This window comes from Sebastes umbrosus, chromosome 11, assembly GCF_015220745.1.
Source record: "Sebastes umbrosus isolate fSebUmb1 chromosome 11, fSebUmb1.pri, whole genome shotgun sequence".
Classification (NCBI taxonomy): domain Eukaryota; kingdom Metazoa; phylum Chordata; class Actinopteri; order Perciformes; family Sebastidae; genus Sebastes; species Sebastes umbrosus.
The window spans coordinates 25403720-25430276 of NC_051279.1; the positions used below are offsets into that span (position 1 = coordinate 25403720).

Below are 26557 nucleotides of genomic sequence, written 5' to 3' on the forward strand. Positions count from 1 at the left end.
TTGGTATGTTTATAAGACTTTTTGTGGTCTGAGGAGGTTAAAGTGTTCAATATTTCACACAAAAAACAGCTAATTTAAGAGAGGATAAACATTGTAAATATTTAATACTACATAAAATATTCTTAATTATCAGATTTATCTGGACCCAACGGGACTTCTACCAAAAACAGTTTAATTTTCAGTGAATTAAGAGAATTTTATGACAAAGTATTTGATTTTTGTTGTCAATTTAGGCAAAATTTGCTAATAAATGTCATGATATTCAATAAAAAAAGAAAAGAAAATCAATACAGCTATAATGACGGATGTCATGTTTCTTTATGCATCTTTATAATGATTAAAGATAACATTTAAATAAAAGAAAACCACATTGACAGCAGCAACAAGTCATGTCTGACTCGATGTTTGACTGTTTGTCATCATATTTTTGTTGAAGAAAGTCAAAATCATCAGCTTTATTTCAGATTATTTCTATTTGTACTTAAACCAGCAGATGGAGCTGTTTAATTTAACATTTCTCTCATCTGGATCAATGTGGAAGTTATTTTCTGCATCAATATTTCACACGAATAAAAAGCTAATTTAAGAGAGAATTAACATAATAAATAATTAATACTAAATAAAATATTCTTAATTCTCAGATTTATCTTGGACCCAACGAGACTTCTACCAAAAACAGTTTAATTTTCAGTGAATTAAGAGAATTTTATGACACATTTGATTTTCGTTGTCAATTTAGGCAAAATTCGTTAATAAATGTCAAGATATTCAATAAAAAAAGAAAAGCAGTACAGCTGCAATGACGGACAATAAATCCATAAATTGATCTGATTCATTGTGTTGTTTAAAATCTTAAAAATCAACTTTACAGCAGAACATTTAGTGGTTTGGTGGTTTTAGTGTCTCTGTTCTTCCTTCAGAAATATGGTTTTAAATTTTTAATAATCATCTGCTTCCTGTTTCTTTAAGATCACAGAACACAACCCGCTCTGCACGGTGATTGATTCATTGTTGGAAGATTGATTACATTGATGAACGCAGCGCAGAGCGTCCTCAGCTGTGGCGGACGACAATGACTAAAAACAGGATTTAAAATGACTTTAAAAATGGACATCGCTGAAGCTCCGCCTCCTGTCGTCACGTTAAAGGAATAGTGCGTAAAATTATCTGACGTCTGCGTAACAAACTATAGAAACAGAGTTAATCTGTTTCGTTGGCCGGCGTGTTGAGTTTCGCCGTCTCTAGTGCGCCCGCCTCCACCATCGGCGGGCCGCCGTTACTGGGCTCCGGCTTCCCATCTTTCTTAAAGGGAAGCCCGCGATTCCTCACAAACAAAATGAGGTCAATGACGAACATCACCGTCGCCAAGAAGCCGAACACCTGCAGGACGAAAAATTATTAAAAAACATCTTTAATTATCGTGTAGGAAAGAAAGGGAGAGGGATGGAGGAGGAGAAGAGAGGGGAGGTGAGGAAAGGAGGAGGTAAGAAAGGAAAGAAGGAAGTAGGGGAGGAAGAAGGGGATAGAGGAGGAAAGGAGGAGATAAGAAAGGAAAGGAGAAGGCAGAAGAGGAAAGGACGAGGTAGGGGAGGAGGAGAAGAGAGGGGAGGTGAGGAAAGGAGGATGTAAGAAAGGAAAGGAGAAGGCAGAGGAGGAAAGGAGGAGGTAGGGGAGGAGAAGAGAGGGGAGGTGAGAAAAGGTAGAGGTAAGAAAGGAAAGGAGGAGGAAGAGTAGGAGAGAAGGATGTAAGAAAGGAAAGGAGCAGGTAAAGAAGTAAAAGAGGACTTAGGAAAGGAAAGAAGGGGATAGAGGCAGAAAGGAGGAGGTAAAAAAAGAAAGAAGAATGTAAGAAAGGAAAGGGGGAGGTAGAGGAGGAGAGAAGGAGGTAGAGAAGGAAAAAAGGACAGTTAGAAAGGAACAAAGGACACTAGGAGAGGACAGCTGAGTGAGTGTTAATCAGCTGCTGAGTTTGTTTTTTGACGTTTTCTCACCACAGCAAATTTCTCCGTGACGGTGCCACTGTTGTCTGAAGCGAAGACGCTGGAGGCGATGAAGAACAACACAAAGATGAAGACGGTATAACCAAAGTCCTGCAGAACACCAGAAGAAGAAAATAAAGAAGAGGAAGAAGATCAGATTCACTGTGGAAACACAACGGCTGCATTCAAAACCTCATACTATACTAGTAGTACAACCTCATACTATAATAGTAATACAACCTCATACTATACTAGTAGTATAACCTCATACTATACTAGTAATACAACCTCATACTATAATAGTAATACAACCTCATACTATACTAGTAGTACAACCTCATACTATACTAGTAATACAACCTCATACTACACTAGTAGTACAACCTCATACTATACTAGTAGTACAACCTCATACTATACCAGTAGTACAACCTCATACTATAATAGTAATACAACCTCATACTATACTAGTAGTACAACCTCATACTATAATAGTAGTATAACCTCATACTATACTAGTAATACAACCTCATACTATACTAGTAGTATAACCTCATACTATACTAGTAGTACAACCTCATACTATAATAGTAGTATAACCTCATACTATACTAGTAATACAACCTCATACTATACTAGTAGTACAACCTCATACTATAATAGTAGTATAACCTCATACTATACTAGTAATACAACCTCATACTATACTAGTAGTATAACCTCATACTATACTAGTAATACAACCTCATACTATAATAGTAGTACAACCTCATACTATAATAGTAGTACGTACTGATTTGGCCAAAATGTAGTATGTAGTATGCGAGCAAAAGCAAAACCTACAGTATGCCAAAAATGTCGTACTGATTTGGAAAAAATCTCCAGTATGCATCGGACCAGTCTACCTCGTCTACTGTATCCCACAATGCAAAGCTCTGGACCGCTACAGGCTACGATTACAACAGCAGAAAAAAAACGACTCGTTTTCTTACATTTTTCGTAGCTATTTCATCACTAAATTCACTTCTGAACATTTTTGAATTGAGAAATCAACTGTGTAGATTTTGAATATTGACAGTTTTACGATGTTAGATGTCGAATCGAACATTTTCAATTATTTCAGAGTTTAGCAGCTCCACAAACTGCCGTGACAGCTAGCTAGCACCTGCCAGGGGCAGTGACGCTCACAGACCGCTATGAGCTGGCTGGAGCTCTCTAGAGACCGGTCTGTAGACGAGAGGCTTTTATTTCATTGTTGACAGATAGTTTGTTTAAATATCACAACACATCACAAAGTTGTATTTTTCGTATTGCAATAGTGGTACGAATTCGTTTTTTTGTCCAGTGCTTTAAGAGCTGGTTTAAAGGCTAAAGCCTGGTCTACTACACTGCTAAATACATCGCTCTAACTGTCGCATACTGCATACTACTCAGGAACGCAGTATACAGTATACAGTACATACTGCATACTGAGTTCGTCAGTAGTATGTAGTAGGCGGTTCGAATACAGCCCACCTCTCAGACCTTAAAGGGAAAGTTCGACATTTTGGAAAATATTCGTATTCACTCTTTCACTCTCACGTCTGAGCAGTGAAGAAGAAGCTACAGCCAGCAGCTAATTAGCTCAGCTTAGCATAAAGACTGGAGACAGGGGCAAACAGCTAGCCTGGCTCTGCACAAAGGTAACAACACCTGATACTGTATATATACTGTACATAACATGGTGACAAGACAACCTTTATTCCGTATTACTGCTTACACAGTGATTTCTCCTTCACTGATTGTTATGTTTTAAGAGTATTTGTGGTCTGAGGAGGTTAAAGTGTGCAATATTTCAGTTTTTTTCTTTCTTCTCCCTGCATCCCCTTTATTTAATTATTCATTTATCTATTATTTTTATTCATTCATTCATTTACTTATTTATTTATCTATTTACTTATTTGTTTATTTATTTACCTATTTATTTATTTATTTATTTATCTATCTATCTATCGAGTCATTTAATTATTTATGTATCTATCTATCGAGTCATTTATTTACCTATTTATCGAGTCATTTCTTTATTTCTTTATTTATCTATTGAGTCATTTATTTCTTTATTTATCTATCGAGTCATTTATTTATTTATTTACCTAACTAGTCATTCATTTATTTATCAAGTTATTTATTTATTTATCTAACTAGTCATTTATTTATCTATCTATCTATCTATCTATCTAGTAATTTATTTATTTATTTATCTATCGAGTCATTTATTTATTTATTTATCTAACTAGTCATTTAGTTATTTATTGAGTTATTTATTTATTTATCTAACTAGTCATTTATTTATTTATCTATCTAACTAGTCATTTATTTATTTATCTATAGAGTAATTTATTTATTTATTTTTGTTATTTATTTCGGCAGGTTCCGTCCTCCATACTCTGCTGGCCTGGACCTAAACATATTAATAAAATAAAAAGCGGATAACCGCCTGTGGAGGGCAGCATTACGCCTTGCAGCGTAAAATCTGCCGGAAATCTGATGGTAGAAGAAGAGCTTGTTCAGCTACCGTACTGCCTTTACTAACCAGCCTGTTTACATGTAAAACTACATATTGTGCCGCTACAGACGCAAACTAACAGTATTTTTTTTACATTTCACACTTTATCAGTGTGTTTTCGTCGGTTCGGCGCTGTAACGATGCCGTGGAGGTGCTGTGTTCCCGGCTGTAAAGGCTACGACGAGGCCAAGTCTATGGGGGTTGTGTTTCACGGTTTACCGACGAGAGACCCGCAGCGCTGCAGAACATGGCTGAACGCGATACGAAACCCCCGCTTTGACGAGCACACACCGGTCAACAAGTACAGCGGGGTGCGGGTCTGCAGCCTGCACTTCCAGCCCGAGGACTACGAGGAGGACTTCCGGGCGAAGATACTGAACATCGCGCCCAAGCCGGTGTTGAAGAGCGGCGCAGTGCCGTCAGTGTTCCCCGGGAGACAGCACGCTGAGCCGGGCAGCGCTGCTGACACATCTCCGCCGGCTCCCAAGAGGAGCAGAACACAGGTAAACATTCATTATACACACTGGATGTCCAGGTGTCTTCTATTCTCCTGTCTCTGTCGGTAACAACACATGTATCTGTATACAGTGTTAGAAGAAGTACTCAGACATTAAGTAGTAATACCACAGTGTAGAAATACTCTGTTACAAGTCAAAGTCCTGCATTCAAAATGTCACTGAAGTAAAAGTACTAAAGTATCAGCATCAAAATAAGTACCAAGTACCAAAAGTAAAAGTACTCATCATGCATAATAATGTAAACTGGGGGGAGAAAAAAAAGTTCGGAAACTTGTGTTTGGTGGATTATTTCTCTGTTGTTACAATGCTAATGGTCATTGTATTTTACATCGTTGGAAAGCCTGTTTATTTACCTTCACAATGATGTCCAACTTGTAAGGATCATGCATTTGTGGGATGAGCAGCACAGCTGATTATGTGGGTAGCGCCCAAGAAAAATGTCCCAAAATGCTCTGCCAATGGTAAACAGTGTATTGTCATAAGGCTACCAGGAAGCCTGCAATGGCTGCCCTTCACCGTCAGGCCCGTTTGCGCTGGTGTCAACAACACAGACAATGGAACCTGAACATGTGGGGGAATGTCATGTTCAGCGAGGAGTCCAGGTTCTGTGTGCGAAAGTTGGATGGCAGGGTCAAAGTATGGAGACAACACGGAGAACGCTATGCTGATTGTTGCACCGATGGAGTAACAGCTTTTGGTGGGGGCAGTGTCATGGTGAGGGGGGACATCTCCCTCACTGGCAAAACATGGCTTGTCATCATTGAAGGGCGTGCTGTACGCGTTAGAGTGACCAACACAACCTCGTTGGCTGACCTGCAACGAATCCTGGTAGAGGAATGGAACGCCATCCCACAGCAACGTGTGACCAGGTTGGTGACCAGCATGAGGAGGAGGTGCCAGGCTGTTGTGGCTGCGTATGGATCCTCCACCGCTACTGAGGCTCCTGACGGTGTATTAAATGAAGTGTAAAATAGCCAATATGTCTTGTTTGTTCTTTGTTACTAAAAGAGAGTTCAATCATCCAATCCACAAAACAACTCAAAACAAGAGTCAGTACCAACAGGAGAATACACTGTTTACCATTGGCAGAGCATTTTGGCTGGTAACGGTGGAGCTCATTTTAATGACTTTATATACTGCTGGTAGTTTAGCCTATAATAATATACAGTAGGTCATAGGGAAGGAATGTCCCCTACGGTGATAATGATTGGCTCAACAGTGCCATATGCACTATTATTGCCCCTTTTTTTTTTGCCAATTACTTCATTTATCCTGATTTTAGTGCTGTATAAATGAGCTTTATAATTAGGATATTTTTAGGTAGATTGTTGCTTTTACAATGACAAAGACGACTGTTTTAAAACTAATTAAATACCGGTTTGTTTTTAAATACAGAACAAAGGAGGGCAATGAGGCGCAGCGTTTTTTCAGCTGAGATACTGAAAAAAGCTGTTGTGTTTAGTAAAAACATCATGGTTGGGCTTAAAATAAGTACGGAAACTAAGTAAAATACATACGGAAACAACAAAACAGAAGTACGGAAAACACATCACTAACGACACTAAAAACACGTCACAAACGTAACTTCAAAATAACTCAACAACGCTTTGGGACACAAACATCGATCTCTGGTTAAAAGTTGTATGTCTGTTGGATCCATCCAACATCAGCGGTCTCACTTTTAATTCTACGTCACTAGCTCTGAGTGCAGCAGATTTATGTTTACATTTCAGTCAATACAGACTACATGGTGTACAAATAACACGCAAAAAAAAGGAACAACGTGAACACAGCGGTTGTGGCGGTGGCTTGCCATCCCCTGCGGTTGGCTTGTCAACAGCGCGGTGTTGCAATATTGCAGTTATTGCGAATGCCCTAATGTTACCGCGGTCTTTAAAGGGAGGAGTGAGCGGAGGGGTACTCAGTTGGTTGCAGTCTGCAACCACACCACCAGATGTCACCGAATCCTACACACTGTTCCTTCAAGAGATTTCAGGTTAATGTCATCGGTATCGGCCACTGCATTTGAAATGACGTGTTCAGACTTCAGCAAGTTATGTCTATATGAGCCAGGTCACTGTTGAGCTGTTTTGTCTTTGTGGTTGTGTTGTTCCAGGCGACATGTGCGGCTGCAGGCAGCTCCTCTCAGTCTCCTCCAGCAGCAGCAGCAGCAGCAGCAGCAGATGACAGTTACTGCATCGTGGTGTCAGTCGACCCGCTGGACGACAGCCTCCACTCAGAACCAGAGTTCAACTCAATAACAACATCTGACGAGTCTGATGAGGACGCCGCCGACCAGGACTGCGCTATAGTTCACCGCCGCAGCCTGATGGAGCTGTTCAGGGTGTGTCAGACGTGCGGGCAGCCCATCGAGGAGAAGGAGGTTTTCCACTCGGGAGCACAGATGAGTGTGAAGTGGAGCTGTCATGGTGGACACTCAGGTGTGTGGAAGTCCTCTCCTCACCTGAGAGACACACTTCCTTAAACTCCACCTGCTCACTGCTGCTTTTCACTGGACCAACACTTATTTAGATATTCAGAGTATTTAAACACGGAGCTGGAGAGCGATACAGTGATGTTGAACCTGCTCTGATGGCCTCTACCGCTACACCTTCCTGTTGGACTCCACACATGAAACTAGTGCAGGTCAGCTGTTTGTTTGTTGACACGTTGGTCGTCAGCATGAAGCAGAAATAATAAGCTGGCTGTCTTTCAGTATTTCCTCATAATAATTAGTATTAATATGTGTTTTGCTGACAGAACAAGACTGTTCTAACTCCTTCATAAGAGGACTACCTGAGCTTTTGGACCATGAACTTCAAGCTGACGTGGTTACCCAACATACATCATGAAGAACATCTGGCACACTGCAAAAGGTCAGTAATATAATTTTTTGACACACAAAAAGGAGAAGAGATGCATCCCTTATTTAAACCATTAGGTCCTAAAAGTTGTAAAATCGATTTTGAAATTGATTGTTTAACGCCAGAATCAATTTATTTGCTTCATTTGAGTCTATGTGGAGGTAGAAGGAAGTTACTGCTTTTATTGTTGTAGTCTGAGTAACGTGACGTCATATCTGTTCCGTATCCGTCATTTATGTTAAATGCATTCAAACGACCCCGAAGGAGCTGACCATGGAGGTATAAAGAGAACGGAGCTGACGGGAGAGCTAGCAATGACCTTGGTGAAGTTAGAGGAAGTATACATGTGTGACTACGTCCGGTTTTTAAAATAAGGTGTTAACAAAGGGAACTGTATATACAAAATACATCTACGGAAATAAGATTGATTGGATTATATTCACCAGAATTATAAAACATTACATTTCCCTTATAAATTAAAAAGAAAATGCCACTAATTATTAAAGGGAAATGTCTTTATTATTTGATTTTTGGGTTGCTGGAAAAACAGTTTTAAATAATTACTGATAATGACTGATATATTTGACTTCAGGACATCTCTGACTACATACATGCTGAAAATAAAACATTTTTACTGGATTAATTTAGATAAAAGTTCCTAGAAGTGTATGATTCAACTTCAAAATGTTTACAAAAATCTAAATAAATCGCAATACTTAAAAATCGCAATACATATTGATCGATACCTAAGTATCGTGATCGTATTGAATCGGGAGATGGGTGTCAGCCCTACGCTTTATACATCCATGGTTTTCATGCTACTTCAAATTATTAGAGTTATGTGCTTGACAAGAAATGTTATTAATACATGAGGTTAGTGCAGAATGATCTCCAACATCTTTGTCTTTTTGTAGGCGAGCCGGTTCTTAAGGTGGAGAAGACTGAAGCTTAACCAACAGGAGCTGGTGTGTTTGGTGCTGAAGCTGCTCCACTGAGACATGGACACTAAATAACTGGTAGCCTCCCTAGAGACCACTTCTGACTGTTCATGATGGACCAAACCGTTATCACAGAGATACGGTCATACTGCATCATCAGCATGTTTGAGGAATATTTTCTGTATTTATTAAAAAAGTATTTTTGTAAAACACAGGTCCATCTGCTTTAAGGTCCGTTTTTTTTTTTTATGTAAACGCCAAGTCAGTCGTTAGCAGAAATCAGTGACGTAGGTTAGCACAGTAAGCTAATCAATAAGGTTATGAATAATGTGAGCACTAGCTGAGTCAGAGGAGCATTTGCAGCTTTTCCTAGAAAATATTTAGCAGACAAATTGCTGAAAATAATCAATAGTTGCTGTCCCAACTGGACGGAGCCAGGCTAGCTGTTTCCCCCTGTTTCCAGTCTTTATGCTAAGCTAAGCTAACCAGCTTCTGGATTCATATTCACCGTACAGACGTGAGAGTATCAGTCTGAACGTCTGACGCTCAGAGAGGAAGAGAATAAACAGATTTCCCAAAATGTTGAACTATTCCTTTAACAAAGGAAGCATCAGTTAACAGCTCAGTTAGTGACGGAGGTGGACCGACGGAGCTCTTACCAGGCTGGGCCAGCAGCTGATGCCCACCCTGGTGTGCAGGGTGGTGGAGAGGAGGATGAGGAGCAGCAGCGTGAAGAGGAAGGCCGTGCAGCTGACAAACTCAAAGAAGTAGAGAGCCGTGCAGCTGATGCAGCTGTTGACCACCTCCTCCGTGATGAAGGCCACGAAGGACAGCAGCTGACGGGGAGAGATGGGAAACATGAGGTTAACATCTGGAATACTGTTTAAAGAGGACCTATTTAGTGTGTTATATAGTTGTTGTGCATGTTAAAGGTCTGCAAAGTTACAAAGTCCAGGCCAAAGGGAGTTACTCTCCCCACAAAAACTCTGCTCCTTAGAAGGCCTTGGTTGAAGTCCTGCCTTTTCTTCTGTAACTTAGTGATGTCACAAAGTAACATACAGTATTTGCATAACGGCTAGTTTGGCACACCTTTCCAAACAAACAAAACTGACTTTATCAACTAAAACAACTCCTCATTTATAGTTAGCAAGACTCTTCAACCTCTCCTCTCAGCGTCAAAACAAACCCCACGCCGATTGACCGGGAAAAAACGGCAAAACAGGGAGTGACTGTTTGTAAGAAATCAGAAATGCTTGTTAACAGCGACACCTGTGGCCGTTAAGTCAACGAAAGTCAGCGTCGGGCTCGTGCTCGCTCTACATAGACATGAACGAGCATCGTTCAAAACAGTGAGGCGACATACGTCAGCTAAATCCACAATATCACTCTATATTTCACCTGCTTGGCAGTAATGTTAGCTGACCAGACAAAGGTCTCTCCATGAATCAATGCTGATCCTAGTGTTGGCTTTTCCTGCTTCAGCCTCCCGACCGCGGCCGGAGAGAACAGAGAAGTCACCGGAGTTTTGGTCAGAGACGATAACGTTTCTCGCTGCGGAGCCCCGTCACTTCACAAGACACGGGAAACCTCTGTACCCCTGTAACCTCTGGAGGAGCTGCAGCATTTATTTCTGCACAAACGTCCACTATACATTTACTAGATATTCTCAGAGCTAAACTAACTCTTCTGCAGTGTGTAGAGGGGTGAGGTGGAGCGAGCTGAGTAAAGGCAGGCAGGCAGGCAGGCAGAGGAGCAGAGTACAGCAGAGACTCCGGCCCTGGAGTCCAAAGCCCCGCGTCCTCCGACCGCGACCAACACTGTTTTGCAAGACAGGCTTCACTTAATATAACTTTGCGGTTTTGGTACTTCCGTGTAGTTTGTGTTGGAGTCTTGTCTGAACAGCGTAGCCACACATGAGCGAGCATGGGACATCGACCCGGATTGATTTATATGTGTAAGAAGGTACAAACAGTCCCTTTAATCGCCTGTCTATAGACCATAATACTGAATCTATTTAGGATTTCTACATAATAGATGGATACTCTGGAGAAATAAATAAGGTGTGAAATGCAAAGGGAAAATCGTGCAGAAATAAATAAACAAATGTATTAATAATAAATATAAAATAATAAAAAATGAATGCAAAAATTAATTGATTAATTAATAAAAACAAATACATAAATAAATAAAATGGAATATTTAAACAGAAGAGTAAATAAATCACATCATTATAATCACATTTTATCGATTAATTAATTGATAAAATGGTGCAGCAGCCCCCACACTGCGCACCTCGGCACTGGCCCCTGCATACTCCGCAGCAGAATACTGTGCCCGTGTTTTGTCCAGGTCACCCCATACACACCATGCGGACACCCAGCTCAACACAATCATGTGAATCATAACCGGGACTATTTGTTCAACACCACTCCTCTAGCTTCCTGTCTTAGCCAATATAACCCCCCCACATATCCCACGAGTAGCATTTACTCAAAGAATGCTTCAAAAGGTCAAAGACTCTCCCCATCTACCAATTCATGCAGACATCTTCAACCCACCCACTGCCCGTCTTCCATCTCGACGACCGATTTGGAAGAATACCCCACCAGCCGACTTCACCACCCAATCAGCTTGGGAAAAGGAATGGGAGCCCAAGGATGTCCCAAACAAACATCTGGTGTCAAACCCCACCCAACCGGTCACTGGCACCAACCTGCCAAGGATACAGTGGTCAACCCTCAAAAGATTCAGGTCTGGACATGGCCCCTGCTTGGCCAGCCTTCACAAAAGGTGCAGCAGCCCAAGCCCATTGTGTGCTTCTGGAGAGGTGCAAACAATGGAACATATCATTGAAGCTTACCCGCTCCACAGTCTAAAAGGAGGGCTAGTCACCCTCCATACAGCAGACCAGGAGGCAACCTCCTGGCTAGAGGACTTTACATTCGCTAAATAAATAAATAAATGAATGCCTACATTTGTTTTTAATGTTTTTGCAACATGTAATGACTTATTTATTTATCGAGTCATTTATTTTTAATTCTAGCAGGTTCCGTCCTCCATAAAAACAATGATTCTTAGTTTCAGGTGATTTTACACTAAAGAAAACATACTTATTCATATTATATTCCATCTCTGTTAATAGATCCCCCTAAATGTTACTCTAGGGGTGTAAGAAAATATAAAAAAAATTGAATATACAATAATATGATTTGTGATACTGTATTGATTCTATACATGCAAAGATTAATTCAGTCAATACTTTTATTTCATTTGCAAAGAGATGCAAAGTAGTGCTACGATGTTGGATGTTACAGGAACTGTGATTAATGCAAATGCAGATCTCACTGTTCTGATGGCATAAAAAAGCTATCTTTTTTTACTCAGACTTTATGCATATGGTGGTGTGTTCTTTATACTATGACAGTTTTCCTAAAATGAGATTAAAAAAATCACAATAAATCGCCTTGCTTACAGTATCGCAATAGATCACTATATATTGAATCGTAACCCCTGTATCATGAAACGTATCGTATCGCCAGAATCTTGCCAATACACAGCCCTACTGCACACTGTTCCTTTAAGTAAAGAAGTGAAACTAAAACACCAAAGTGTGATTTACATTTTGTACTACGTTGTACTAATTTGTGACAACCACTGTAATATGTTTAGTATATATTGCATTATATCCCATTATAGCTCTTTGGTCCCAGCAGCCTGAGATAAAAAGGAAACGATACACTGCAGTAAATATATACAATAAAGTCAATGCACAGTCACACTGGGAGCTGCTGACTCTGTGTGTTTCATTAAAAGTGAAGTCAGTGTTGTAAAACCGCTCAGACCGCTTGACAGCGTGGGCGGCAGCTGCTCTTTAACACACCAACACACCCACATACATACACACACCAACACACACCAACACACACCAACACACACACCGTGAGGGCGTCCTGGCCTGGGCGAGTCTGAACCACACTGAGTCAACAGGAAGAGGAAGAGGAGGTCAGCCTCGTTCTGCTGGACAGACTCCTCAACCCCCCACAGGAACATTAATGGTACGGTCTGGTGAAGCCACGCCCTCCACCAGCGTTTAAACCTGACACTGAGCAGAAACACCCGCTGCCAACCAGCTGCTGTAATAAAGTTAATTTAATTATCTATATTATATTATATTATATTTAATTAAATATATACTAATGATATTACACATCCATGCTGTATGCTGCCATCAGCGTTCAGCCTTCCTCTATGAATCAGAGGAAACACCACATTTATTGTGAAATAACTCATTGCGAAGGAATGTAAAAATACTTCAGAAAAATCTGAAATTTTAAATTTAAGGAAGCTGGAAGTTGGTTAAGAGTGTCTCCTACAGAGGAAAACAATTTCATGGTGGGAATTTCTTAAAATTCGGCACAAACGTCCACCTGGACTCAAAGGAGGACCTGATTAGATTTGGGTGGTCAAAGGTCAAAAGTCACTGTGACCTCTCAAAACATGTTTCTGGCTATAACTCGTACACGTTGTTTTAATAAAAACTTGTGATCCGCTCTTTAAAAACAGGATCATTTAGCATCTTTTTGAGCAACATTTTGCAGATGAACCTCTAAACTTCTGCTTCCTGCCTCAACAGACCCACTCAAACCAGAACTAGGCGCTAAAGAGGCTAAACAGCCAGTCATTTGATGCATTAATAATATGTATAATAGAGTTGAGTGGAGCTTTAAATACAGGAGGATGTGCAGGACGGGAGCATACATGTAGTTTTGTCCCTCTCTGCTGTATATTTGGGTGGTGTGGTAAACCAGACTCCAGACTGGGCTCCCATTACACCACTGGTTTTACAGCAGGACGGCAGGTTATAAAAAGTCTTTGTGTTTCAAACAGAGACGAACCCTGAACCACAGAGCTAAAATAAGACGTCTGACGTCAGCCGAGACTCAAACAGACTCTCCTCTGGTCTTCAGAAACCACTGGTACCAAGCCACTGGTACAAAACCCAGTGGAGCTGCAGAGGCATTACTCCACTTACATCTGAGCTGAACATGGTTTATTTAATCATTTTAGAGCAGTTTCTCCTCTGAAGATTCCTGACTAACACTCACATGACGTGTTAAATGCCTCTCTAACAGATCTCAGCGTCCTGCAGCTCATTAACACCTGACTGAAGATCCACCGACATGTTTGTGTTAAAAGAAGAAGAGACTTTGTTTATTAAATCTCTCGGGACTCACACAGAGCAGGAAGACGCATCAGTGATTATTTAGTGATGATTTACATGTTACTCTACCATGAACTAGTTGAAATAAAAAACTACTTTTAAAACACTGAATCTTACATTTCCTACAAAGCAACTTGTTTAGGGGAAGTTGAACACAGATCCAAATCCATAGTGTTTATTAACAAAGAGTATAGAAGCAAAGAGACAGCAGCTGCCACCATTTTGGACTGAAACGCTTCTTATATTTATAATATTTTCATTGTTCAACACAGGACATTTCGGTAGAATATAGAAATAATTTAGTTTTACTTTTGTACGGCTCTTTGTAGGCAGACGTTTTACTGGCGTCCGGTAGTCGCTTTCAGTCCAAAATGGCGGACGTGTAGCTCTGCTGCTCGGCGCTGATGTTGCAATGGAACGAACAATTGACTTTCACTTCTTATCAATATACGTTCTTTGTTATTAATGGAATCAGCAGTAGACATCACGGACTATAACACCACTCAGATCATTATTTATTATCATCAATATATTCTGTTTCTCTTTATATATTCTATAGTCTTTACTAGGGATGGGGAAAAAATCCATTCACCTATGTATCGCGATTTTTTTTTTTTTAAAAGATTTTGAAATTGATGTTTTAATGCCAGAATCAATATAGTTGATTCATTTGAGTCTATGTGGAGGTAGAAGGAAGTTACCGCTTTTATTGTTGTAGTCTGAGTAACGTGACGTCATATCCGTTCCATATCCGTCAACCGAAACAAACCGCAGTGAGCCGAAACGAGAAAGCAGAAAACGTCGGAGGGTCTGCGTGGATACGACCTGCACTCTCACATGTTAAATCCAAAGCGGTAAACACTTTGGGTTTCACACATTGCAGGAGAAGCAGAGCTAGACATCACGGCTAAAGCTGCATGCTAACTCTGTCACGGACAGGAAACGTTATCGTATTGCGTGGTGCGGTCAAGCAGGCCATCACTCTCATCTCCGTTGTCAAATGGGCCGACGCTACAACTGTAGAGCACCCATATACTGACATTTATTACCTCCTTCAAGGCCAAAGGCTATGTCTTCACCGGCGTTGGTTTGTTTATTTAAGATAAGATTGATTGGATTATATTCACCAGAAGTATAAAACATTACATGTCCCTTCGAAATTGAAAAAAAATCCCACTAATTTGTGAGGGAAATGTCTTTATTCTTTGATTTCTGGGTTGCTGGAAAAATTTATAAAATAAATAATTCCTGACAATGACTGATATATTTGACTTCAGGACATCTCTGACTACATACATGCTGAAAATCAAACATTTTTACTGGATTAATTTAGATATTTTCCAAAGTAAAAGTCCCTAAAAAGGTATGATTCAACTTTTTCTCATGGTCTAGTGTTAAAAAAGTTAACAAAAATCACAATAAATCATAATATCAAATCGCAATATATATTGAATCAGCACCCAAGTATCATGATAGTATCGAATCAGGAGATGGTGCATCGTCCCAGCTCTAATAATTACATACTTTTTGAATGCAGGACTTTTGGTTGCTGTATTTTCACAGTGTGGTATCAGTACTTTTACTGCAGTAAAGGATCTGAATACCTCTTCCATCTCCGAATGGAAGTCCTCAGAAAGCTCCTGAAGTTGGACTACAGATAAAAAACATTTCTTGGCCTCATGCAGGAGTTTTTAACACAGATCTGTCCTCCCTCCCTGCACATCCTCTTTTTGTCCAACACTCACTAACATGCAGGCCGGATCCCCCCCCCACCTGTTAACTGTTGCGACAGCGGAGGGTCAGCAGCTCTGAGATCTGCTAACGACAGCTCTCTGCTCACAAACCGTCGGCTCTGCAGCACTTTCACTTCCCAATCTGCGACTTCCTGGAGAGCTGCTGGAGGAGGAAGGTCCAGTCACACCGTGGTTACACACACACTACACTCTAATACACACGCACAGTATTGCATGTGTACCAAATCCTGAAATCTCTTCCAATGAAAATAATCCCCAACAATGCTCTATTTCACTCAAGGCATGTCAGGAGAAGCAATACTTTGGTACTAGGGCTGGGCTGATACACCTATCTCCAGATTTATTACTATCACGATACTTGGGTGCCAATTTGATATGTATTGCGATTTTTAAGTATTGCGATTCGATATTACCATTTATTTTGATTTTTGTTAACTTTTTTTAACAATAGACCATGGGAAAAAGTTAAATCACACACTTCTAGGGACTTTTATTTTGGAAAATATCTAAATTAATACAGTAAAAATGTTTGATTTTCAGCATGTATGTAGTCAGAGATGCCCTGAAGTCGAATATATCAGTCATTGTCAGGATATCTCTGCAGCATGACGATAATTAATTTAAAATGTAACCTTGACACACATTTCACCGCTAACGAATATTGCGATTTGAAAATTGTAGTGGTCATATTGCGATTTCGATTCAATTTTGATTAAATGTGCAGCACTAGTAATACGCGGTGCTCCCGCTGCAGATAATTCAAAAAAGAATAACGTGAACATAGAGGTTGTGGTGGTTGCTTGTCATCCCCTGCGGCCGGCTTGTCAATAGCACAGTGTTGTAATATTGCAATATTTCAATATTACAAAGCAATATAAAACAAATAATAGAGAGGGAATTATGACCTTTTTAGCTTCCTAACAAAAACCAGTATGCAACTGGTAATAAAGGAGTGGATGTTGAAGTACATGGAATTAATTGTTTTACTTTTTTACCGTGGTATCGAGTTAATATCGAGAATCATGGAGTTTCAGTGGTGGGTTTTTTTCAGACTTTTTTCAAATTTTCTTTGGAACTTTTTGATATTTTTTTCAGACTTTTTTTAAAAGGTATCGACTATTAAACTTCTGGTATCATCCCGATTTCACTCCTTCAGAAAACTTTTGTCTCCTGCATCAGTTTTACAGCTTTAATGCAGTTTTATCAGGAACATTCAGAGTGACTGAAGCAGTGAAATAAACTATATTAACTGTTACTGGGAGCAGACCTGATACTGGTCTGACACCAGCCTGTATTTTGTATATAAACCAGGTGGAGCTCTGTGTTGATATTATGGGTTGTGTAAAGGCCAGAGCAGGTGAAGTCGTACAACGAGCGACCGTTATTCAAAGTTAGGGGGTAAAATAACGAGTATAAAGACGGAGAAAGTCCCCTACGAGTGGATGGGTAAAACAAACACAGTGTGAAACTAAAACTCAACATTGACTTTACATTGTTCCTAACGCTGCAACGGTTAACTGATTAGTTGTCAATTATTAAATTAATCACCAACTATTTTGATAATCAATTAATCGGTTTGAGTCATTTTTAAAGAAAAAAAAGTTTCTTAAATGTGAATATTTTCTGGTTTCTTTCCTCCTCTATGATAGTAAACTGAATATCTTTGAAACATTTGAGGACGTCGTCACTGATCAGCATTTTATAGACCAAACAACTAATCGATTAATCAAGAAAATAATAAACATGTATGACGTGATTCAGATGTGTTAGCAGTTAGCTCAGGAGTCTTTGAACTTACCACTTCGATGACTTTAATCCCACAGCGGATCTTATCCAGATTTTCTGACGGGACCATGAACCAGGAGGATTTGGGGTTCGGAGCTGTCGTCGCGGAGTAAACTCCAGCCATGATGGAGCTGAACACAGAAACTACAGTATTACAGTCATTCAATACTTGAGTATTTTATTTTCATGCTACTTTCTAGGCCTACTTGTACTCCACCACATTTATCTGACAGCTTTAGTTACTTTACAAATTAAGATTTGTACACAGAAAAAATATGAAGGGTTTATCAAATCTGATGGTTTTATAAATTAAACTCGGAAACCTTTAGTCCACTACTGATTAATCGACTAACAGTAATCAGACTTTAACACACTTTTCCTTAGTAATAGTGATTCTTTCAAATATTTCTCGCCACATTGAGACACTTTATCATTAAACTATTATGATGATATAATTATTATTATATTATCATGACATGAATAATGTGACAAGCTTTTACTTAATTGTTTTAACAATGGTAGCAGTAACATCCCATGCCTGAAGAAGTGGAGCCCAACATGTCAGAATTAGAAGAAGAAGAATTAGAAGAAGAAGAAGAAGAAGAAGAAGAAGAAGTTGTTTGTTGGAAGTTTGAGGTTCATTTATATATATTAATGTCCATTTTGTTTCTATGGCCCTCATTGTCTTTGACAGTGAAAGTGAAAGTAAGCAGGTACAGGTAGAGAGCAGGTGTTGCAATGCAAACACTGATGATTAACCTGCTAATAAAACTGAGTGAGCCCCAGATGGAACCTGAAACTATTTAAAAAAATGGTTATTTAACGATCCCGTGCTCACAGACAAACACAGAAACATCACAGATCATGATTCACGGCTCTAACGTAGGCGGAGGTGTGTTATAGTGGATTCGGCATATGGTGTAACAACCATGCCGCAGTTGATTTGAGCGATATCTCATCTTTTATAGTTCACACAAACCGCTCCCGCCGTCACCATCTGGGCGGTTTGGTGGGAAGAAGTTGGAGGTGAATAGCAGGCAAGTAAACACTTTCCGATGTGACTGCTTCACATAAACAGAGCTGGGCGTGTTTGTGATTCACGCCGAAGTGAAGAACGGGTCTTTTTATTGAATATGGGGAGATTTTAACCCGGGTATAGTGTCTCTTCTCTAAAGAAACGACGTTAAAAGGTAAATCTACAGAATCGTGAATGCAGTCTGGTGTGTGTCGGTTCCCCCGCAGCCACAGGTGGGACGACGTCTCTGGGACTCATCAACTGTTAATGGTGGCCTAAGATCTGCTGAACTGACCCGCTCAAACAGGAAGTTAGTAAATAGTAAAAAAAGAGGAAATAAAACGTGAATGTTTGAGAAACAAACTCACCGTTCAGGTTTCTTCCGGTCCGCAGAAAAGTAGAGTTTCCAGCTGCGCAGTTCAGCTTCAACGTGTTGCTTTTGTTCCTCAGCTCAACAAACTAAACTGACTCAGTCAAACTTCCGCATTTAATTTTGTTCCTTCAAGTCAGACGGAGGAAGATCCGCTTCCGGTTAAAACTTTCACATTAAAAGTGTTTTTGGTAGCCCAGGATGGGAGATGATTTCAACACCATGAAATGGTAAAAGAATATCCTCCTTTTATACTTTTAAAGATACTGATTTTAAAACATATTTGACTACGATTGAAAACTTAAAACTTAAAAATGTTAAATTGGCAAAAACTATTTTACATTTTAAATGTACTCCAATTTTTTAAAGGGACCGTTTGTAACTTCTTACACATATAAATCACCCGGGTCAGTGTCCCATGCGCGCTCACATATGCGCTCTTGCGTGTGGCTACGCTCTTCAGACAAGACTCCAACACAAACTACACGGAAGCACCAAAACCACAAAGTTCTATCTAGTGAAGCCCGTCTGTTAAACAGTGCTGGCTGCGGTCGTAGTACGCGGGGGAGAGCGTAGCTTTGGTCTCCAGGGCCGGAGTCTCTGCTGTACTCTGCTCCTCTGCCTGCTTGCCTTCACTCAGCTCGCTCCGCCTCACGTGCATGCGCACACACTACACACTGGAGGAGACTTCGTAGCTCTGAGAATATCTAGTGAATGTAGAGTGGACGTTTGTGCAGAAATAAATGCTGCAGCTCCTCCAGACCAACAGAGGTTTCCCGTGTCTTGTGAAGTGACGGAGCTCTGCAACGAGAAACGTTATCGTCTCCGACCGGGTGCCGGTGTCTCCCCTGTTCCCTCCCACCGCGGTCGGTAGCCTGAAGCAGGAAAAGCCAACACTAGGATCAGCAGTGATTCATGGAGAGACTTCCGTCTGGTCAGCTAACATTACTGCCAAGCAGCTGAAATATAGATTGATATTGTGGTTTTAGCTGACGTGTGTCGCCTCACTGTTTTGAGTGATGCTCGTTCATGTTTATGTAGACCAAGAAAGTACAAGCCCGACGCTGACTTTCGTTGACTTAATGGCCACAGGTGTAGCTGTTAACAAGCATTTCTGAATCTTACAAACAGTCCCTTTAAAACTCAAAAATGTTAAATTGGAAAAAAACTATTAGATTGTTTCGACATTTTAAATGTACTCTAATTTTTTTAGAAGACTCTGATTGTTTTTTGTTTTTATTCATCTCTTCCTTTCCTTACATTTTATTTGATGTATTTTTTTCTATTATATATTTGTTTTGTGTTTTTATTTTAAATTTATTCAAATTTTTTAACAAACTGATTGTTTTTTTTTATTTTGCACAAACTGTACAGCTCTAAAACAGATATATTGTATATATTTTCATAATATCCCTTCATATTTTTATTTATTTATTTCTATTATATATTTATGTTTTGTGGTTTTACTTTAAATGTATTCAAATTTTATAACAGATTCCGATTGTTTTTTCATTTTTGTTTTTAATTCAACTTTTCCTTTCTTTACATTTTATTTGTTGGATAATTTATTTCATTTTTATATTATCTTTATACTGTAAAATATATTTACTGATTTTTTTTGTAATGAAAAATCTGAACATGTTTATGTAACTACCATATTGAACTTTATAAATAAAGTATAGAGAAAAAAGATGGTTTCAACACTTTCTCTAGTCTGTTTATAAGTTTCAGTATGTATTATTTTGTTTTTCATTATATATTATTATTTTTTTCATTTTATTTCAAGAAATACTCTTATTTTAAAAGATACTCTTATTATCTTACTCTTATTTAATTCTTCATTTCTTCTTAATTCACTAAGGACTAAGTGGATATGAACTCTTTCTGGCCCAAAATTATCCCTCCCTAATCATTTTCATACAGTCTCTTACATAATAAATATACAATAGATATATTGTTAGTCAGTAATAGCTGGCATGGCTGCAGTGAAAGCTTTTTAAAAACATTGTTTAAAGCATCATGTAGAGACTTAAATACCCAGAAAAATGTACAGAGTTTGGTTGGTGCTGCTCCACCTGAGCTTGGCTCTCATCCCCAACCTGTGCTTCCTGTGCTCGGCCTGCATGCGGCGCTGCAGCCCTCTCTTCTCTCCTCCTCCTCCTCCTTCTCCTCCACTCCTGTCTGTGAGAGGCTTCCCCCACTATAAAGCTGTGAGAGGCGGCTGGAGGCTGTAAAGGCTCTCCAGCAGCCAGAGGAGGAGGAGGAGGAGGAGGAGGATGAAGCTGTGTGTCCGTCAGCGTGGAGCTGATCTCAGTTCAGTCTGTCTGAGCTGAAACTGGAAACTTTCTGATGCTTTTCTCACTCCGGAGCTTCTTCTTCATGTATCTCTGAGAAGGTAAAAAACAAAGATTTTTTATCATTTCATCATATTCTCACATGGACTTCAAGGCTGTCAGTGTGGAGCTGATATTGATCTTTATTTTTATAATCACTGTAACATTCCTCACTGCTGCTGTGTTGATATTTATATTATATCTCCTCTTATCTGCTATTTTATGAATATCAGTAAACATTCCTATAATATTACAGGAGCCAAACAGTCAGTGTTCTTCCTGATGAAGAGTCTGTGTGAAGTGGAAAGTCGTCTTATTTTCTTCTGTTTTATACAAACTGATGATTTCAGAGTCCCTGAAACATTCTGGTGTACAGATATAAAAATGCTTGTTTCAATTTGATGAGTTTAAATTTGCTAAATGTGCCTCCAAAGCCTCGAAAAGAAGACAGAATGGACTTTGAATTTACTCCAATCTTTGTGATTTATGATTTAGTTGGAGACATGAAAGTCTGAGGATCAGATTCTTTATTTCTGGACTGTTTGTAATGTGTTAGAGGATGTAAAGGTCTTTCTGTATATCTGGTTTATGGTGAGAGCTCATACAGGCTGGGTGTAGCTGTATGACACAGTAAGGAAAACCTCATTCATTCATTCATTCAGTCAGTCAGTCAGTATGCTACAGGGACCAGCTAGTGTGACTGCGTTTCTGTGTTGACTTTTCACAAAAACTAACTATGGATGACCGATGATCAATGCAGCGGTAGAGAAAGGAACTCTCTGTTCTGAGAGGTTCAATTACTGTTTTTGTGAATGGAGTCTGGCTTTGAAGAAAGCTATATGACGGCTTCAGTTCCCATTAGAAAGGGCTGTCTGACAGCGAGGTAAAGCAGTGAAAATATTCTTAATATAGCGTACACTTAAACGGATATAGATTTTTTTAGGTGTCTAACATCCGTTTAGTCGACTAATCAGTCATTTCAATCATGATAAACTAAGATTTCTTCAGTCGATTAGTCATTTTTTATGCATTTTCATGCTGAATGACTTATTTCTAAGAAACCTATGAGCACATCTCTGGTAAACACCAGATTTAAAGTGGTGATTTTGTGTGATTCTTTGTGGAGAAACTCAGTGTTACAGATCTGTCGATTAAATCAACTAATAGATTAGTCGACAAATTCGTATGAGTGTTAGTCGACTAAGAATTAAACTAACCGATCGAGGCAGCGGTACACCAGCAACTCCTGTTCTGAGAGGTAAAATTACTGTTTGTGTGAATGGAGTCTGGTGGCTTTGAAGTTATAATACTGAAAACGTCCTTTGTAAATGGTTACGGTGGCTCTCAGTGGTCAAACAACTCTGAAAGATGTGAAAAAACGCAGAAAATCAAACCTGTTCTGAAAACTTTAATGACGGACGTAAGTTTGGGAAGCAACGTACTGCTTTGGACGCCACGTTAGTTCAGATCAGAAAGTCACACAATAACACAAACCAACTAACCGATCGATGCAGCGGTAGACCAGCAACTCCCCTGTTCTGAGAGGTAAAATTACTGTTTTTGTGTAAGGAGTCTGGTGGCTTTGATGCTATAATACTGAAGACGTCCTTTGTAATGGTTTATAAGATATAAATAATGATTTATAAATTATTGATTAATGCTTCATGGATCAGTTAGAATACATTTATTGGAAAACTTTACGTTGTGAAAAATCCCTTTTGGCAGAAAAAGGATTATTGTAAAAAATAAATAATTACTAGTGGCCTCTATGATCCATAAAGCATCAGCAATCAAGTAATTAGTTACTGATTATTATTCAAAAGTGCATTATTGGAAATATTGTATTATATTTTTCTGTTGAAGTGTCACTGACTTTCTGTATTACTCTGATAGTTAGAGTTAATGGTCTCTCTTATAGAGTGTATTAGTATTAGTTGTAGTATTTGGTGATATTTTCTCTCATGATTTCCTTAGTGTGTGTGTGTGTGTGTGTGCGTGTGTGTGTGTGTGTGTGTGTGTGTGTGTGTGGTTGCAGTGAGAGTTGCCTCTATGCAGACCTGCAACAGTCCATATGTTTAAATTGATTTTAAAAGGTTATAAGGACCTAATGTTTTGTTTTGGGGGGATTTCTTCTGATATTTCAATAATATTCTGATATTAGGGCTTGTTATCTGTTCAAAATGTTCAAAGATTTGTCAAGTATTTATTATTCTTATCAACATGGGAGTGGACAAATATGCTACTTTATGCAAATGTATGTAAATATTTATTATTGGAAATCAATTAACAACACAAAACAATGACAAATATTGTCCAGAAACCCTCACAGGTACTGCATTTTGTATAAAAAAATATATTCTCAAATATGCTCAAAGGTTAGGGAACGTACATTAACATGTACACAGGCACACAGGTAGGTAAGGTATGTGGACACCTGATCACCAGTCCAAAAACAAGAAAAATAGACCAATTTCTGATGTTTGACCTCAGAATCTGCCTTCAGCTCTAAAGTTGAGTTGCAGCAATGAGATGAAGAGCAGAGATAAAACGCTCAGAGATGTAAATGTTGGTCTGTGCAGGTGAGATAAAAAAAAAAAACGCTTTGAGACATGAAGCAGTCAAATCTGGACACACTGACGTCGTCCATCCCTGATAATCATTTTAAATCCTCCATGCAGTGTTTAGATTTCCTTCCTTCCAGCTGCTGCCTTCACTTATCATAAAAAACGTGGAGAGACTTTAAATCTACTGCAGTGAGATATTCTGTTAATATTTAGATTTCCTGATCAAAGTTTCATCATCATTATGATATAATCTCCTGAACTGTCTCTCAAAGCTCCTCCACTGTAGAAAATAAGACCTGAAGGCTGAAGTTAGAACTCAGAAAGCAGCAAGTTATCAATAATCTTCTCCAGGTTATCTGTAAAAAGTGTCATTAAACACACCAACAGTTTTCAAAGAGACTAAATGTTGAATGTGATGGACTCTTTCGAGTTTCTGCAGGTTGATTTTTCTTTAAAAAGCAGCGTCTGCTGGAAGGAAATCAATCTAAATCTGATGGAGATAAAACACATTAAATCACTGATGTGCTGTTTTGTACTCAGATCTGTGTCACCTCATCAATTAAACAACATAAGTGAGCAGGAATCTATTTCTGCCACAGATGGGACTGGTTGGACTTTTTCCCAGTGACCTGACAAACATTTCGACATCTCTCAGAGAGAGGATGGTGTCGCGCCGCCGCCCGGTACAACGAGGAGTTATGACCACGAGTGTTTAAGTGATGAGGTTGGAGTGAGGACGAACGTGGACCCTTACCAAAAAGAAGTTTATTCAAGTGTGCTATTAGTATACTTCTTTTAAACTTAAAATAAGAGGTTATACTTTCAGTTTACTTTTTATGTACTTATCAGAGATATACTTAATAAAAGTATACTTAAGAATACATGGCTTATACTGACAAGTATACAGAAAAGTATAAGTATACTTGGCCTATATTTGTACTTAATCTTTTGTTCAAGATATACTTGAGAAAATTATAAGTTAGTACACTGGTGGTATAAAAACTATTTAACTAGTAGTTTACTGAATATATTTTAAAGTGCACATTCATAAACTATAAAGTGTGTGCCCTTGTATAAAGTATTTCCTTTTATAATTGTAATGTAAATGTAATTGTAATGTAAATGTAATATAATTTATTATTTTAATGGAGCTTCCCAGCAAAAAGTATTTCACACGTTTGTACCTGTACAACCGGCATGACAATAAACATCTTGAATCTTGAATCTTGAAGTGGACTACAAGTATATACAAGTATACTTGCAGTATAAAAAACTATTAAACTAGTAGTGTACTGAGAGTATACTTTAAAATGCACTTTCATAAACTAAAAAGTATAAAACTAGTAAACTATCAGTACAATACTTACACTTTTATAAACTAAATTAGTCCCAAGACGTATTGAAGTAGTACACTTACAAGTATAAAACTAGTAAACTATCTGTATACTTATAATATAGTTGTAGTACAAAATAAGACTTAAATGTAAGCTAGTTGTGTACTCAAAGTTTACTATTCTTACACTTAAAAGTATACTTTCATAAACTAAATAATGGGCCAATTTAGTCCCAAGAAGTATTAAAGCAGTATGCTTATAAGTATACTACTAGTACATTGATATTAGTATACTTACTACATAAAGTATACTTGGGAAATTGAGTATACTGTATACTTGAACTTTACTTATACCTATACTTCATAAAATAGACTTGAAGTGTACTAGTTTTTCGTAAGGGTAGCGAGAAAGCAAGAAACTCTACTACTTTTTGGATCTTACAGTCTTTCACTATACCACTTAGCCTATTAGCATGCTAACTCCTCAGTATTTGGATGTGATGAAGCTGCTTCGGGGCTGCTGGGTTCGTATTAACCCCCCGCTCCTCCACCATCTGTGCTTTGTGTACAGTTTCCTCTGCTGCATTGAATCAAGTGTGCTGAGGTGATTTGACTGAACACAAATTAATTTAAGAAATATGTGAGCCTCAGATGAAATAATGAATGAAGTTCTTCAACTGTTCCTCTTTCCAACAAATCTCATGTTCAAACCAGGCATCGACCTCCGGGTCTGAGAAGTGAAGCCAATGCTGAAGTGCCTTAAACTTGCATTCTTTCTTACAGCCAGCAGGGGGCGACTCCTCTGGTTGCAAAAAGAAGTCCGATTGTATAGAAGTCTATGATAAAATGATCCTACTTCTCACTTGATTTATTACCTCAGTAAACATGGTAAACATGAGTTTATGGTCTCAATCACTAGTTTCAAGTCTTCTTCAATACAGCATGATGTTCATTTAGTAAATTATGGTCCCATTTAGAGTCAAATAGAAGATAAAGCAGGGGATGCTTTAGGGCGGGGCTACCTTGTGATCGACAGGTCGCTACTACGGCGTTGTCCGGTCTGGGAGTTGTCCGTGTTTTCGTCTTACAACTTGAACCCTTTGTGTGTTTTCAATTCATGAAAGTTAATTATAAGATTTTTAGTCCCCTAAAAATGTCTTATTCAGCGTTCGGTTGTACTTAGCTCAACCCTTTTGTGTCACTTCTGGTTGCAAAAACCAAGATGGCGACGATTAACATTCTTACACGTAAAAGTAAACTTTTCTAAACTAAAAAGTGGGCCAATTTAGTCCCAAGAAGTATTAAAGTAGTGCACTTACAAGTATATTATTAGTACAT

General features: G+C 38.8%; 3 protein-coding genes across 4 annotated transcripts in view; 2 read left to right on the forward strand and 1 right to left on the reverse strand.

Annotated features, from left to right (window-relative positions):
* Window positions 1-296: 296 nt before the first annotated feature.
* Window positions 297-19144, reverse strand: cmtm6 (CKLF-like MARVEL transmembrane domain containing 6). 2 transcript variants are annotated; one of them, XM_037783715.1, is made up of 5 exons: window positions 18988-19144; window positions 17618-17735; window positions 9504-9680; window positions 1992-2090; window positions 297-1380 (listed from the first exon to the last, which is right to left on the reverse strand). In XM_037783715.1, exons 2-5 carry the CDS (start codon window positions 17726-17728, stop codon window positions 1201-1203), a joined length of 567 nt encoding a protein of 188 aa, XP_037639643.1. In that variant the 5' UTR covers window positions 17729-17735; window positions 18988-19144; the 3' UTR covers window positions 297-1200. The 2 variants fall into 2 exon arrangements, with proteins under 2 accessions (XP_037639643.1, XP_037639644.1); XM_037783716.1 differs by having other exon boundaries at window positions 17618-17748; window positions 18988-19115.
* On the forward strand, window positions 4361-8995 carry LOC119496411. Its single transcript, XM_037783695.1, has 4 exons — window positions 4361-5027; window positions 7159-7688; window positions 7803-7918; window positions 8821-8995. The coding sequence occupies exons 1-2, from the start codon at window positions 4665-4667 to the stop codon at window positions 7525-7527; spliced, it is 732 nt and encodes a 243-aa protein (XP_037639623.1). The 5' UTR covers window positions 4361-4664; the 3' UTR covers window positions 7528-7688; window positions 7803-7918; window positions 8821-8995.
* Window positions 19145-21022: 1878 nt separating the features above from the next.
* Window positions 21023-26557, forward strand: part of cpne4a (copine IVa) — a 61625-nt gene continuing 56090 nt past the window's right edge. The window contains exon 1 of the mRNA XM_037783604.1: window positions 21023-21384. The gene's annotated coding sequence lies outside the window, so the exon portion shown is untranslated. The remainder of the gene's footprint in view (window positions 21385-26557) is intronic.

Excerpts from the sequence above, each read along its gene's own strand:
- LOC119496411 (XM_037783695.1), top strand. The coding sequence starts at position 4,665 with ATGCCGTGGAGGTGCTGTGTTCCCGGCTGTAAAGGCTACGACGAGGCC. Across the intron at positions 5,028-7,158 it reads CCAAGAGGAGCAGAACACAG|GCGACATGTGCGGCTGCAGG; the intron begins GTAAACATTCAT and ends GTGTTGTTCCAG.
- cmtm6 (XM_037783715.1), bottom strand. The coding sequence starts at position 17,728 with ATGGCTGGAGTTTACTCCGCGACGACAGCTCCGAACCCCAAATCCTCC. Across the intron at positions 9,681-17,617 it reads GGATTAAAGTCATCGAAGTG|CTGCTGTCCTTCGTGGCCTT; the intron begins GTAAGTTCAAAG and ends TCTCCCCGTCAG. Across the intron at positions 2,091-9,503 it reads TCAGCTGCTGGCCCAGCCTG|GACTTTGGTTATACCGTCTT; the intron begins GTAAGAGCTCCG and ends GGTGTTCTGCAG.